The following is a 15,204-nucleotide window of genomic DNA, read 5'->3' as shown; positions in this document are numbered from 1 at the left end:
CCAGAAGCAATTGAGAACTGCAAGTCTACAAATAATATGCTTCAAAAATACAATCACATTTCCAAGAAAAACCCAGTTTAACAGTACTGTATTATTACTTGTGATGACCCTTTCACTACATAGCAGTAACTGAAGCATTTCTAGTAGATGACTGGCAGGCTTCCCCAATATTTACATTTAGGATTTACCATTACAAACCTGGAGGGCAAACCATTTGTGGCATGTCCAAATTCTGTGCTGGATTCATGGGCTGTGCAGATACAATGGCAGGATCAAGTGTTTGGTTCTCAAACTCCAGCATAGAGTCCTGGGAAAAAAAAAAAACAAAACAACTGTATTTTTTAAATATTCAGAATACAGAAATGACCAAGTCACAATGAAGGAAGCTTAGTCCACAGTTGGCACAATTAAATGTATGGTAAAACCGGCAAATCATTCAAGATAATAAAAATGCCAAAATTTGTCACAATAAAAATTCAGTCCTTGTGAAAAGAACATAACTAGGAGGGAGATTTTAATAGCCAGACAGAATAGGCAGCGAACTATTCTTTATTCTTCATCCTAAATTAGCACTTTGTAGGAAGAAACAAAAAAGGAATGCAAGAAGTGGATCTCTCATTTGTTACCAAGGCAACTACTCTTTGTAAAGGAGGTGGAGAGGCTTTTTCTGATGTATTCCCTTATCTCCCAATGCCTTTCTAGTTGTTCTAACTTTAAGAGGTTAAAAGAGAGCCTTCCAAAAGCAACACAGTAAGTATTCCCTTCACATGTGGTGGAAGTTTTTCATAACATAAAATTTAGAACTAGCTTACAGAAGGGGTATTTTACAGCCGGTCTCACTTAAGCAGAATAGACTATGGCACCCAGTGATGCACAACTTTCTGCCTTCTCTGTAGATTTAATACAAGCAAGGACTGAAAAGCTAAATAACTTTCTAAGTGTATTTTGACAGCAATACATGCTTGCAGGCTTTGGACAAGATCCTGCCATGCAGCGCTATACAGTTTGAAAGACCATTGTAGCTTTGAAATAAATTACAGTAGACTCTTTCAATCATGACTAACAGCCAGAAAGTGCTGTTCTGTTTCTTTGGTTCTAACGTCACAGTAGGGTGGGTTTATCATACCTGCATGAAGTTATATGGGCCCTGCATCTGTGCCATAAGGTCCTGTACTCGCTGTCTTCTAACAAGAGGATCTGCTTGAGCCACAGTAGTGAGCGTGTGGGGTTCAGGAACAGGAGGAGATGTAGCTTGTGTCTGTTGCTGCAGCGAATTTACAACCTAACAAGAAACAAGCAACCAACTGAAATTTCAGCTTAAGGTAACACCGCACAAAAGGGACTCAGCAGTTCTTGAAATGTATGGTTATTGCCTAATTCATTTTGGACATAATTACTATAGTGTTCTTGAAGAAAAATACTACATCCTCCTACAGTCATGCCAATACTGGTGGCCAGCTACTGATCTGAGCACTTCACAGGATTAGAAAGTTCAGACTGTTCTCTTATTTTCTTTCCATCTACTCTAGTCCCCATTAAGAACAGTCCAAACAAAAAATTTGGTAAATTATGGGGATTTTCATAGAGCAGGATTTGAGACAGCAATTTATCACCATTTGGAAGTTTAAAGAAAGTCAGGAAAGAACAAGTTTCAGAAATATGCACAGATGGAGAACAACTATTTTCTCATACCTTTTTGGTAAACCTAAGCAGAGTCAGAATTTTGGGGTATGAAGACTTCAAAAATTTGAAATTTTCATAGCCATGTCTAGACCCAGTTTACAGCTGCTATCCTAGCTAGCTGATCTATGATCTCAGAGAACAGCAAGCAGCACTGTGTGACAGAAAGACTGCAAGACAGCACGGTTGAGAAGCCCATAAGCAGAAGCACAACTCATAGTGGTCAAGAAAGCTCAGATTTACTAGACATATTCCAATACGGTGCACATAAACAGCAACTTGCTTTCAAATACCACCTTATCAAAGACAGCAAAAGCAACCAGGAGAAAGCTGAGCATGAGCATCTAAGATCACCCATCATCAAACAGCTTGAGAACAGTTACAAGGACAGCTGAGCTGCACAAAGTAGCACTTTCATGTGTCTAATCAGCTTCGGTCTTCAGGCAGCTCCTCTAACACAAGTGCCATTTTCAATTTGCATTCATGTCAACAACTGTCCTTTAAAAATAAGATCATTGTCAATAACTTGTCTATTGCCTCTCTACTCCCATGTGCTCTTAATTATTAATAACCTTCCAGATAAACAGGTAGCCTTAAACTTAGTTGCACACAATATAAATTAGAATACATGCAACTCAAAGATCAAAATATTTACGTCAAATATCTGTTTTCTTGTTAGAACTGTGGAGGACAGATTTTTGTACAGCAGTCATGACAAGTGACATCAGTCCTATTTTATATCAGTTTTATAATCACAGGTCTGAACTTTAAACCTGAACTCCTGCTATCCACCCTCAAAGCCTGTAATTTAAAAAAAAATTTCTCAAAGAAACCTACAGCACCTTCCAGTATGCTTACTCCTTGCTCAGATTCACATTTTTTGAATGTGGCATTCTGCATATGCAGTTGCCTCACAAACTCAAATGACTCTTTTCTTCATCAAGTCCCTAGCCATCTATAATAACAAATTTAAAAAAAAAAATCTCTAAAGAAAATTTAAAAGCAACCACAACCAACATTACTCTTCAAGATTTCCTTCCAATCCAAATATCCACTATTAGCCACCCAAAGAGAAGGAATTTGACAATTCCCATGGAAGTATAGCCTAAGGCTGTCCACAAGCACAACTGCTCTGCTCTATTGCACAGTCCCCAAGCTATGGACTGTTTCCAAATTAAGAATTAAGCCCTGTGAGTAATGTTTAGAGCACACATGTAGACCTCTTGCTCATTAGAGTTTCAAAATGAAAGAAAAAAAAAAGCAGGCCAGCTGATGAGGTGAAACTTAAGAGGTAAAACCAGCAGGTACTCATTTCTCACATAATTATTACCAAAAATGTTCTCCATTATTTGAGTACTTTTACTCAACTTATGAAGTCCAAGTTATTCATAATTCATTGTCTTCAAGAAAACATGAGCTGATGGAATAGTAAGGAACACAGAGCAGGGACAAAACTTTATCAAATGTTTTTCTTTTTCAGAAATAATACAGTACTAACTTCAGATGGTGATTAGTATTTTACAGTATCTTATTCAAAGCTCTTCTTTTAATGTCAAAAGGAACTATTAAGCGCCTATTCCTTTCATCTTATTATCACCACCTGGTACTCTGACTTATTATAATCAGAGTAGGATGAAACTATTAAAAAAATTCATGTTTTGCATATTAAATTGCCAATGGACAGGAGGTAGTTCTAAAGTTAACAGTTTTCTAACCATCTGCTGCATGAAAAAGGTACAGAGACTACTCAAATAAAAGGATCATTATTCAAAAAGCAAATTACTACCCGACCATACATCTCCATTCATCTTGAGGGCCCTGCAGCAAAGTGAAACCTTCCTTTTGCGAAAATAATTCTCTCTGCAGAATAGTATTTGACTCATCACACTGCATGCTCACCTTCTGACACCCTGCCCCTTGACCTTCCCAGTAGGCAGAGCTGCTCAGACACAATCAGAGAAGAATGACAGGGGAGAGAAGGCCAGGGGGCAAATGAGGAGTTGAGAAGGAGGGGTAAAACCTAAGTTTAACTAGACCACAGACCAACCAGAATGAACCTGTATTCTGGCAGTCACAAACCAGTTTCCAATTCTACACAAAATACACACACATCCATCCAACCAAAGGTCCATAATCTCAGACACAAGAGAACCTTGTATACAAGCAGATTCGGATACTTATAACAAAGGAAGCATTTAAAAGAAAAATATAATGAAACAAAACAACAACAAAAAAACAACAACAACAAAAAACCACAAACAAACCCACCACTATTATCAATAAATGGCAACTTCACCAAAATTAAATCATGATATAATCCAAATGCAAATACACATTGAAAAATCACAGGCAAATTCTTTAGTTCAAAAACCTATGGAAGACCCATACAGAAGTGTCATTGTGAGACACCATCACTTAAGCTATAAACATACCATAGCACAGAAATCTTGAGTGTATCACATCTACTGGAGGGCTACTGAAAAAGAGATGAGTTTGTGATAGCCTTAGATAGCCCTCCCTTCCTCTTCCTGAACATAAATGGTCTGTTTCAGAATATATCTGCTTCCAAAACTAACAGCTATCATTCACAGCTCTTACTACACTACTGCTACAACTACCTTGAGCTTAAGAGCACAAAGGCTCTATACAATCTCTATCATCATCTTCCCTAAGGACAATTCAGTTGCGTTCCCAAGAGAAACGGGATTTTTGGTGCCAGTAAGAACAGCAAGAGTTGTTTCAGAGACAGTTATTCTCAACTTCCCCTTTTTGAGTTAAATCTGAGAAGATTAGGTTTTTAGTTATAAAGCAGCAGTCTTTAACTCTGTTTTTTTCTAAATTGCTCATTTGTACATAGTCCAAGAACTGGGACAGAAAGGACAACTGAAGTACATATTCATTGTATTGTTCTCTGAAAACAAAGCTGATATAATCCAGATTTAGCTGACTAGTAAAGACATTGGAAAATTAGAAGTTTTTGAAATCAGTCTGACACAAAACTGCAAACTGAATTTTTTTACAAACTGGTAACAGTTAGTGCATGTTATTGTTATTCCCATGAGGAAGTGTCTGAGATTTCAAATGTGCAATACACAGCTGTATAGTTTAAAAGAAGAGGGAATTGCAACGGGTTTAGGTCATAGGGCATTTCCTATAGTCTCATGTCCACATCCACACTATGTATATTAGGAACTATAGAGAACTGAACATCTGAGCTACTGTGAACACTTGGTAGAAAGACATGTTATTTGGGTCTAATTCAAGATAGATTGAAGCAAATGAAAGTGTTAACTTTAAAATACTGTGTCTTATAAGAATAGTCCAATCAAGTGTATCTTTAATGTGTGCTTCTGAAGGGTTTGTTTTTTAAAGAGATTTCTTAAATCACATTCAATACCAGAGATATTCTAGGGTGTGTTAATCAAGGGAATGGAATACTATGACAAGATAATACCAAATTCATTCACATACATGGCAGAGTTGTCTAGTTAGTTCTAGAAGCCTCACACTCATCCTAAGTATTATTAAATTTCTTAGTGGTCCTTCAACACCACAGGATATGAATCTCAGCCAGGCTGAATGTGAAATCTGGCACATTACTCAGATCAAAACGGCTGTCTTCTTCACCACTTGAAGAGATGATGAACATTTACTCCACTCCTACACTTAAGAGTCTGAAGACACCAAGGTATAAAGTCTAAAAAACTGCCTATCTTTAATCTCCTGCTGCAGAAGGCTAAAGTGACTAAATAATTAAGTCTCCAGCATCTGAAAGATGCTGCTTGTATGTGTTCCTAACAGTGGGGTACAACCCAAGTTTCAACGTACCAAATATTTGAATGACTCCATGTGACTTCCAGTACCTCAAGAACACACATTCTAGTACCATAAAATGATGGACTTGTACATGTAGTTAAGTCTGAAGTATAAATTACTAAACCGGGAATGGATCCCAATAGCAATGGACCACAAACGTAACAAGTGAACAATCACTCAACTGCAAAGCAGTAACAAGTTAAATACTTGAAGAACTATAGTTCTTGAAAGCAGAGATGTACATACAAGCATACTTTAGTATCAAATTATGTGCATATGCGATCTGGAGTAGATATTAGCTGAGATATTAGTTTTCAGCTGCCTCTCCATGGAACTGCTCAATGAAATGCACAACTATGCCATGCTGTCAGCAGCTGTGTAGATAAACTTAAGTACCACATTTGCAGCAAAGTTCTCTTTAAAAAAAAAAAAAGTCCTCAAAAAAGCTTTTACGTCTTTTTAAGCCTAAGACTTTTAAGTCCCATTTTCCCAAGCAAGCCACTACTGAACAAAAGCAAGTTCTCCGCAACTTAGACAGACTGCATAGTTTTTATTTTAGGTATTCCTGAACTAAATATGTAATTGAAGGATGAGTAGCAAGTCCAAGCCTAGTTAAATGTATTTTATATATATATACTGGGGGAAAAGGGGTGAATACTAAAACCTATCATGAATTGTGCATCAGCGGAAACAGGGATTGCAATTTTACCTGCAGTACACAAGATCTTACCTCAACCGTTTCAACTGTCCACTCATCTACCTGTTCCTTCTCACTACTGCTGAACTGAGTCTCTGCCATGAATTGTCTGTTTACATACTAAAATAAAAATAAGAAAGTGTATGAAAGTAAAAGTAAGTGGCATTAAAGCTGTACAAAATGACAATCTTTCCAGTGAGTAATACCTCAGTTGATTCAACTTCAGTTGGCTCAGTAAACTCTTCCGCTGGATCAGGTTCTGTAAGAAAAAGATACCATTTATGTGGAAAAACCCCCCATGTTGCAGACCCAGAAAATACAGAGTTAAATGAAAAAATCTCCCCCAATAGAAGTGGAATTTTGAAGACCTCTTATGCATTTTTGCAGTAGTCATTTATCAAAAACATTAAATAAGTGTCCTGGACTATTTATTAGCACACAGGAAGTACAGCTAGGTAGAAGAATTAATGGACACACATTTTCTCCTGAGTGACATTAATACCTAGTATTAGGAGCTTGCTACACATTAAGGAAGGAGTTGCCTTGTCACAAATCTTCAAGCTGATGGGATTTTGATTAGATCTGAAATTAGAGCCTCAATGTTGCTGATTTTTACAGGTAAGTATCTGCTGGGTTCAGAAAAAAACCTAATGTTACATGGTAGATGAAGAAACTTGAGTCTCAGAAGGAAGAAAACAACATGTCAGGACATTAACAGAGAATTAACAATAACAAAAATTGTCAAAAAAGAAAAAAAATCACATTAAATTCTTGCTATGAAGAGTTATACTCGGCTATCCCAAATTAAAATTTTATTCACAACATATTCAAGAGGGGAAAAAAAGGTCATGATTTTTTTTCTTAAAAGTTTGGTACCATATTCTTGAGTTTCGTAAGTATGTAAGCATACTCTTTGCTTCAAAAACTCTTCCCTTTCAAGAAAGCATTAAACTGGTTGGAACCATCGAAAAATGAGAAAGCCTCAGGTAACGAGAACTTTAATCTTTCATCATTTTAATAGTACAAATGAATAAAATTCTGTTTATAGATCATGACTTCTGCAGGAAAACAAAATAGGAAAAAGATGTTGGCAATAATTTTCAATTGCATAAACCTGCTTGTAAGTAATTTCACTGTTAGCCTGGGTTCTTATGTGACATACTGGAGAGACAAATACTGAAATACGTGTTCAAAACCAAGTACTATCAAGTGACTTTGTTCCTTCATTCAGCTGACGCTCCAGTTAGAACTGTAAGCCTTTCCTTGCACATGACAGAAGATATTTATGATGTGATCATTAGAAGGGATTACAGGCCCTCCAAAGAAGCAGCTGGTAAGAGCAAGCCTTATGGAACTCTTCTGAACACAGCTCTGCTCTTCTTTCTTCATGGCTCAGAGCAGAGCTGGATGAATAGCTGCCTGCCCTTATATATGTTGCCTGGCCAGATGGATACCCGATTATCAAGAAATGACATTTCTATTCAAAACACTAATACACCCTAAGAATTCAGAGACAGGTGTTTTTCGCACTTAAAACTGCACATGCAATTTAATCATTCTGGTATATCCAAAGAGACAAGACAGCACAACACAAACAAATATGCTAGTCACAAGGCATCTTCATGTTCTTACCAGCTTCTGCTACGGTGTCTTCTACTGCAGGTGCAGGCGCTGCCTCTTCTTCCTCACATAATCCGTTCTGATGGTTGTGGGTGCTGTCAAAGTAACTAGTTTGAAGAATACGTTCGACAATCTCCTTCAGCGCTTTATCTAGGAAAATTAAGAAGTTAATAGATAACAGTAACTCAATCCTAATCATCGTTTCCTTCCTTCCCAAGAATCCCACATGAATTTTATACACCTTTCGTTGGAAAGGTGTTGCTGCCCCAAACTAGTCCATGGACACTACTGTTACAGAATTTCTTCTGCCTTACTACACTGTATTAAATAAAGCAATAAACAATCCACTTCTCACAAAAATCTAAAGGACAAGGAGAATCTTAAGAGTATATAGTACTTTTCAGAAGATTTGTGAAATACTTCAAGTTGAGGTAAAGTTTATGAATTTAATTATCATACTTTTATTCCCACCACTTCAAAAGTATCTGCTTAGTTTTCAGTTTGGAAAGTTCTTGAAATTCACTGAAGTTTCAACTGTAATTATTTGTAATTTCCCAATTAAAAAAAAAAATCTTACTGTAAATCCATTTCTTACAAAACAACTGTCAGTACAAATTTACACAGGTACCACCTTCAAGTTCTTCCCCTGAAGCAAAGTGGCTCAGAAGAGCCTTGCAAGCAAAACCAAGCACAAGCCTGCACTCAGTGCCTCAGACAAATGCTGTGACATCTCAATGCAAAACAAATCGGTCACATTGGCAAGGCAACATTACTGACTGTCTAGGCCAACAAAAATCAAAGTAGACTCAAATCAGAAGATTCACAACACACATCTGGCAAGTGATAATCACTGTATGAATCAATGCCTACACAGAGGAGAGCACAGAAATACATTAACTTTCATCCCTATTATAAAACAAAATAAACCAGCAATGGCTGCCAATGACATCACTGAAATCTCATCCTGAGATCCAGACACAATACCCAGCCCAAATTCATCCAGGAAGAGAGCCACTAGGTCTCCAAGGAGCATGCATCAGCTCTCTCTGAAAACCATCCCCATCCCTTCTCCTTCCTCCACCTCTTGAAAAAATTGGTGGTACATATCTTTGGGCTCTCACAACAATCTAACATCACAACCATTTCAGACTTGAGTTCTTGTAGAAAAAACATTAATTAAAATAAATACTAACCTGTTACCTCCTCACAAAATTTCATTTCAACAATATAAGCAATTTGAAGTTCTGCCACAAACAAGGAAAATCTTATTACCATTAAGGTCACCAGTACCTTACAATCTCCTGTGTATCGCTCCTCAATAAAGAAGATTACATAACAATCCCAGTACTATCACTTAACTTTCTATGAATAGAACACAAACCCCACTTCCAACAGTTCAATATTACTCTAATATAATAAGTAGAATTGATTTTTTTTTAAATGGCGAAAGTTGTTAGCCATTTTGCATACAAAAAAGGATTATCTTCCCTAAAACTTCCCTACTGATTTCCAATTAAGGGACTTCAAAAATTCCCCATGATACAGCCTAGCAGAGCCATTTTCTTAAGGTCTAATTTTAGAAGCCATGTATTTGTGAAAATTTTACATTTCTGCAAGAAAGAAGTCATCCCCATGACCACACCTTGATTTACAGCATTAATCAATCAAAGTAGAGCAAAACCAGAATGCTTTTTGCAGGAGACAAGGAGGAGTGAATATCACGCTAAGGCCATGCCAGTTTATCTATTTAATGGTCATATTATTGACAAAACTTTGTTTCCAGAAAACAAAAAATTGTTACTAAGCACCAACGGCAGAATACTGCTGAAACAGCAGGTACAGACTAAGCTTAAATACCGAGTAATGCTGTATCAGTTAATTAAAAAAACCCCACCAAACTACAAAGTAAATTGGTACTTGAATAAATTACTCTGTTACAATCCAGCTAAGGTCTGAAAAAAAAAAAAAAAGCAGTTACTCTAAAACCTCAAAGGTAATAAACTGCCAAAGTCCTCTTTTATATCACTCGGTGTATTTTAGTTCAAGCACAAATTCAGTGAGCTATCTCTTAATACAAAGACTATACTTACAGGTTGTTCCACAAACTGGTTTTTCCTTCCCTTCCAGTAAGTCCCACAGGTGAACAGACGCTTGCTCATACTGCTCATTCAACCTCAAAATATTAATTAATAGGAGTTAATTTCTTACCAAGTCTTTAAATTAGAACAGGACAAACACATCGTTAACTGACAATTATAAAGAGAACTACTTTACAGTAAGCCTACCTCATGCTCATGTCTCGTTCAGGGTAAACTAGCTTGTAGAACTCATCCAGCATTGTCAGTTCCTCCTCTGTCAGCACAGGTACTCCATTTGATCCTTGTTTCAAGTCGTTGCGCACTTCATCATCACCCAACTTGTCCAAAATAAACTGGAGCTCTAGTACAGTTTTTAAACGCTTCTGTTCAGCTTCTTCTCGCATCAGTTGCTCCCTGCGAGCTGTCTTTTTTATTGTTTTCTGGATCTGTTTAAAAGAAATTTAAATTGCTTAAACATGTATTCTGTAGTGAACTCAGGGGGAAAAAAAACCAGATTTGAAATGTCTTTTATTGATAGAAGTGGATGTTGGTGTTGAACTGCCACTTATCAAACATTACAGCAGAATAACATGAAATTTAAGGAACTTCAAAATCAATGCCACAAACCTTGGATCAACTGGATCTTGACCTTATTCTTACTCAAAGCCTGTGCTTCTCTGCATGACTTATAAGCAGTTCAGTCAAGTAACTGCAGTTACCATGTCTAAAGCTTTAGACGCAAATGTGTTATTTGAAACAAGCCCGGCTTGCTGCTCTGCTTCTTTATGAGCTATTCTTTAAACACCAAGTGATTTTGATCTAGATGAAAATGGCAAAAATGTATAAAATTAAGTAATTTTTAAACAAACATTGTGGCTATTTACAACTTCTGGCCTCCATACTCAAGGAGGACTTACAGCCATTAGAAAAGGTACAGAGAAGGGCAACTCAACTGATTAACGTAACAGAACAGCTACTTTATTAGCAGAGCCCAGGCCCTGGGTTCTTCAATTTGGAGGAGTAAGAGTGATCCAGATTTTTCATAAAGGCCGCAAAGGCCAGCAGATAACAAGAACAGAGCAGTTATTCACTGTATTCCACAACAGTAGGAGGCATTCATTGAAACTACTAGGAGATCAGCTTAAAACAGATAAACAAAAGTACTTTTGTTTCTTATACACCATGGGAGGGAACTCATGGAATGTTTTGCCATGGAAGGCTGTGGAGATAGTATCAGCAAATTCAAAAAGGGTTTAAACAAATTCTTGGACATGAGGTTCACAAACAGACACTAAAGGGAATAGGAATGCATCTACTGTCTAACATTCTCAGTTTGAGGATCATGGAGCTGGAAGGGAATGGATGACACAATCATCAGCCCTGTACTCTGCATAGTACCTTCGACAACTGCTGTCATAATACTGGTCTAAATGCATCACTAGTCTGAACCTACAGGATGTTTCTTCCATTCTCACTCTCAATCCAAGCATCTATCATCCAAAATTCTGCTTGCTTAGTCTATAATTATACAAAAATTTCATCTTTTTCAAAAAATGTAACTTGTGACAGTAGCGTTCTCCCTCTGAAGCATCTCAACTTTTTTTAAAAATCAAAGACATGTTTTAGGATCAGCTGTACAAGAACTAACTCCACGAAAAACTGCAACCAGTTTGAAAGCAGTGCACCATTACCCCTGGATTCACTTGCTTTTAGCAGTCAGCTGACCAGAGAAATATTTCAGGACAAACTTGTCTGAAGAAGAAAGTTCTTCATTACTAACATTCCATGAAAACACATGGAACCCTGATGCAAGAAAAGCAATGAAACAGCTTGGCTTAGAGGCCTACAAATTTACAATCGCATAAAATGTAGAAAGCAGTTTATAATGTGAGAGTGCCAATGCCCTTCAAATTATCAGTGTCTGTTCACAAACTAAATACACTCGTTAGACCAGTCTGCTGCACCAACATTGACTACACAAAGAATTCTACCAATGTTGCTGCTCTTTCCGTAACTCATTAACTCATTAACTGTATTACTGCATTTAGAATCTTCCAGTCCTGTAGGATGGTTTACCCTTTCAGCTTGCCCCAGAATTAGTTCTCCCTTGCAATGATACTGCAGAGGTCTAAAGGACATATTCGTTTGCAGCTCTTGGCACAAAAAATAAAGCAAAGCTGTTCATACAACCAGAATTGTCTACTCGAGTTTTAGAACTTATTCTTGATTACACTTATTTTACATCCTTAATAAAACATCAACCCAAAAGCTGATCTGTTTTACTAGTATTCAATTACCTTATCCTTTACAGTAATAGTATTAATCTTGTCTCATACTGTAGTTTCAGACTATATTTGCAATTACAAATTGCAAGAATCTTGATAAAGGAAGTGCAATGACTTCAGCTGCTGAGACTGTATACCCTGCAGCAATATAAAGAAATGAAAGCCCTCAGACACTTGCCAAAGGGAGAAGCAGGCCTATGAAATCAATTTCTATTAAGAAAATGTTACTATTTGCCATCTATAATGTTGCACGACAGGCTTATTCTGTGATCACACTGTTTTCAACAGTTTTGTTTTGTCAGAAAATTACCACATCAGTTTTGTTCCCATACATTTATGTAGTCCATCAGAAAAATATTTTGGGAATAGTTTTCAGCAAACCTAACAAAAACTAGTACACAGTAAAAGAAAACTGTCAAACATGTAAGAAATTATAAGCACCTCATGTCTCTAAACAAAGGTGACTACTGCATCTAGTATTAGTGAAAGAGAGTTTAAAGCCCAAGTGTTAGGATAGCCCCCACTGCACTGCTTACTCTTTACTTACGTCTTGGCTCAAAGCCATAAAGCTCCTCTGCAGTTCTTTAGCAAATTCCAGATTATTTGTCACTTCCTGGTATTTTGACACTGCATCCTTGAAAAGAGAAAAAAAGAAAAAAAGAAAAAAGGTGAAAACACAGAAGTAAATCATCACAAATAAAACAAAATACATACTTCCAAAAATTCCCACATTTTTAGTTCCCAAGTGAGATACACCATCCCTGTATGAGACTGCAAGAATGTTAAGTCAAATTTTGATTTTCACTGGCCTAAATATTGAAAAAACTTGTCTGTGCCTTCAGGGCTTCTGGTTTCTTAGATAACTACGCTAAAGCATATGTATATATATGTTCAACAAGCATGACATACTGGTTTAAAGTTTGGCTTTAGCCAGTTTCTGTCAAAAACTAACTTGCAGACCAGAGGAATGGGGGTGAAGAGTAATCTGGCAACTCAGAACTGCTCAAGAGATAAAGGTTTGAGAAGCAATGCATTGTGATCTTGAGTTAAGAGCCAAAATCAAAGTGCTATACAGAGCATAATGTTCCCTTCTCCAAAAATCTTTCATTATTTGCTATTTTCTTGAATCTAATATTCTGATTTGCACCAAAGCAATCCAAGCTCCTTAACCCACTTTGCAGTACTGAGAAAATACAGAAAATCAAATTGAGGTGGGAAAAAAAAAAAGGACTGAGACATTTACAGTTCTGCTGTGACAAAATTAATAATGGATATGTCCTTGGTAAGAACAATTGAGCCAATTTGTTTGAAAAGCAAGGAACATGAACCATACTTGCTTTTTTTTCTTAAGTGTTTCCATTTGTAATACAGATAAAAAACTTACACAGACACATATTACATAACAGACATATACATTAGGTGATTTACACAATTCATTATTCTTAGACAATCTGTAGAAGCAGAAGTCATAAGTGAAAGTAACAAATACTTTCAGCATTTCTCCAACCAAGAAAGATTTTTTTCTTTATGAAATGTGGTAGTCAGGCTGTGGCCTTTATAAAACTCAATCATGAGCTTCCCTCCTCAATCCGAAATTTCAGTTATCTTCCCTGCTCATCAAACAGAAAACTTCCCATGTTTTTTCACAGTATCAAAAAAAAATACACAGATCAGTGATATTTCAGTTGGCACGGAAGAACCAAAGCGAAGCCTAGAGAAATGAAAAGATCACATGGACCAACAGAAGCAGCTAATTCTTTTAATTGTGAACAGCTGCAAGAGTTGCAGGGTACATTCTTTTTTTCCCTTCACTTTTTCCAATGTTAAAAATCATCAACAAAACGCTGTTAATTAGTGAGCATCTGGTAATCTCCAAGTACCAATATGCATGTTTGCATCATACAACTGAATTAAATTTCATACTCGCTTTATATTTACTACAAGAGGAAAATGGCTGTTGAGTCAAGCTCTACAATAACCTACTTTAAGAACCAGCCCCAACAAGGAGAGAAGCAGCATACATCCACTAAACCCAGCTTATCTAGAGCGTCACATCTGCTGCACTGATAGCTGTGATATACACATGGACATAGCTTATTTTCAAGAGCCCTTGGTCTAAGCTACATCTCTAACCACACTGCACAATATTTACGAGCTACCACCAAGTGACTAAGCTCCTTAAGTTCTCCCTGGGCACATTTTCTGTGAAGAAAAGGATCATGTCTACAGAACCTAAAAGGTATCAATTAGTTCTTTCAATAGTCCTAGGTTGTAACATATGACAAATTTCACCACAGCTTATTTACAACCTAACCTCAACAAGGATAAGGCATTACAACACTTTCTCTACCTATTCTTGAAAAACTGAGATGTTCTAGGCAATAAAAACTGAGGCCAAGTCAGAACTCAGAAACTCTTTGCTTTTAACAAGGGGAAAGGGGAAGTGAAATTCATCCCTCCCCCATGAAGATCACAAAACAATTTAGCAGAGAACTTCTTAATTTTTTTCTTTTTACCAGTTGATCTTGATTCAGACGTTCTCCCTTGTTCATTCGTTCCTGGTAATCATCAAGTTTGCTCTGAAAAGAAAGAAAAACTCTATTATGAAGAGCTAAAATGAGGTTACTGCTTTTTCTACTTATGCTAACAAAATCATGTACTGTAATATTACAGTAAACACAGACCATAACACATTACACAAGCATGCAACTGTCATATAGAAATAGTACCCGAGAAAGAATGTCTTCTGAATTAAAAAAATGTAAATACTTCCCTGAGAGACAAATACTTTAAGCTTGGCTATCACAATACATCTTCATGACTAGTCTTAATTTCTGAGGAAATACACATGAAACTGCCCTCAATGCACATTTCTTCAGTCCAAACAGAGCTGAACTCAGTTCTGAGTCAGAGCTTAATACCACTGTATCACCACAATACCAAAAATCTGACTGCAAAAACCCACTATTAAGATTCAGAACTGTAATTCTTTGTAGTTGCATCAGTTAACATAGTTTTAAAGAATTTA

The 15,204-nt window shown here is 36.8% G+C and overlaps 1 protein-coding gene across 1 annotated transcript in view; it reads right to left on the bottom strand.

Annotated features, from left to right (window-relative positions):
* The window catches only part of CAPRIN1 (cell cycle associated protein 1), a 30,099-nt gene extending 15,285 nt beyond the window's left edge, over positions 1 to 14,814 (bottom strand). The window contains exons 1-9 of the mRNA XM_026850840.1: positions 14,693 to 14,814; positions 12,724 to 12,810; positions 10,099 to 10,337; positions 9,904 to 9,986; positions 7,826 to 7,963; positions 6,400 to 6,452; positions 6,227 to 6,313; positions 1,127 to 1,282; positions 199 to 307 (exon numbers count right to left, since the gene is read on the bottom strand). Coding sequence (XP_026706641.1) covers positions 199 to 307; positions 1,127 to 1,282; positions 6,227 to 6,313; positions 6,400 to 6,452; positions 7,826 to 7,963; positions 9,904 to 9,986; positions 10,099 to 10,337; positions 12,724 to 12,810; positions 14,693 to 14,728 — 988 coding nt within the window. The 5' untranslated portion in view covers positions 14,729 to 14,814. The remainder of the gene's footprint in view (positions 1 to 198; positions 308 to 1,126; positions 1,283 to 6,226; positions 6,314 to 6,399; positions 6,453 to 7,825; positions 7,964 to 9,903; positions 9,987 to 10,098; positions 10,338 to 12,723; positions 12,811 to 14,692) is intronic.
* Positions 14,815 to 15,204: the final 390 nt, after the last annotated feature.

This window comes from Athene cunicularia (assembly GCF_003259725.1).
Source record: "Athene cunicularia isolate RWA chromosome 5 unlocalized genomic scaffold, athCun1 chr5_part3, whole genome shotgun sequence".
NCBI lineage: Eukaryota > Metazoa > Chordata > Aves > Strigiformes > Strigidae > Athene > Athene cunicularia.
This window is presented reverse-complemented; position numbering and strand designations above follow the sequence as displayed.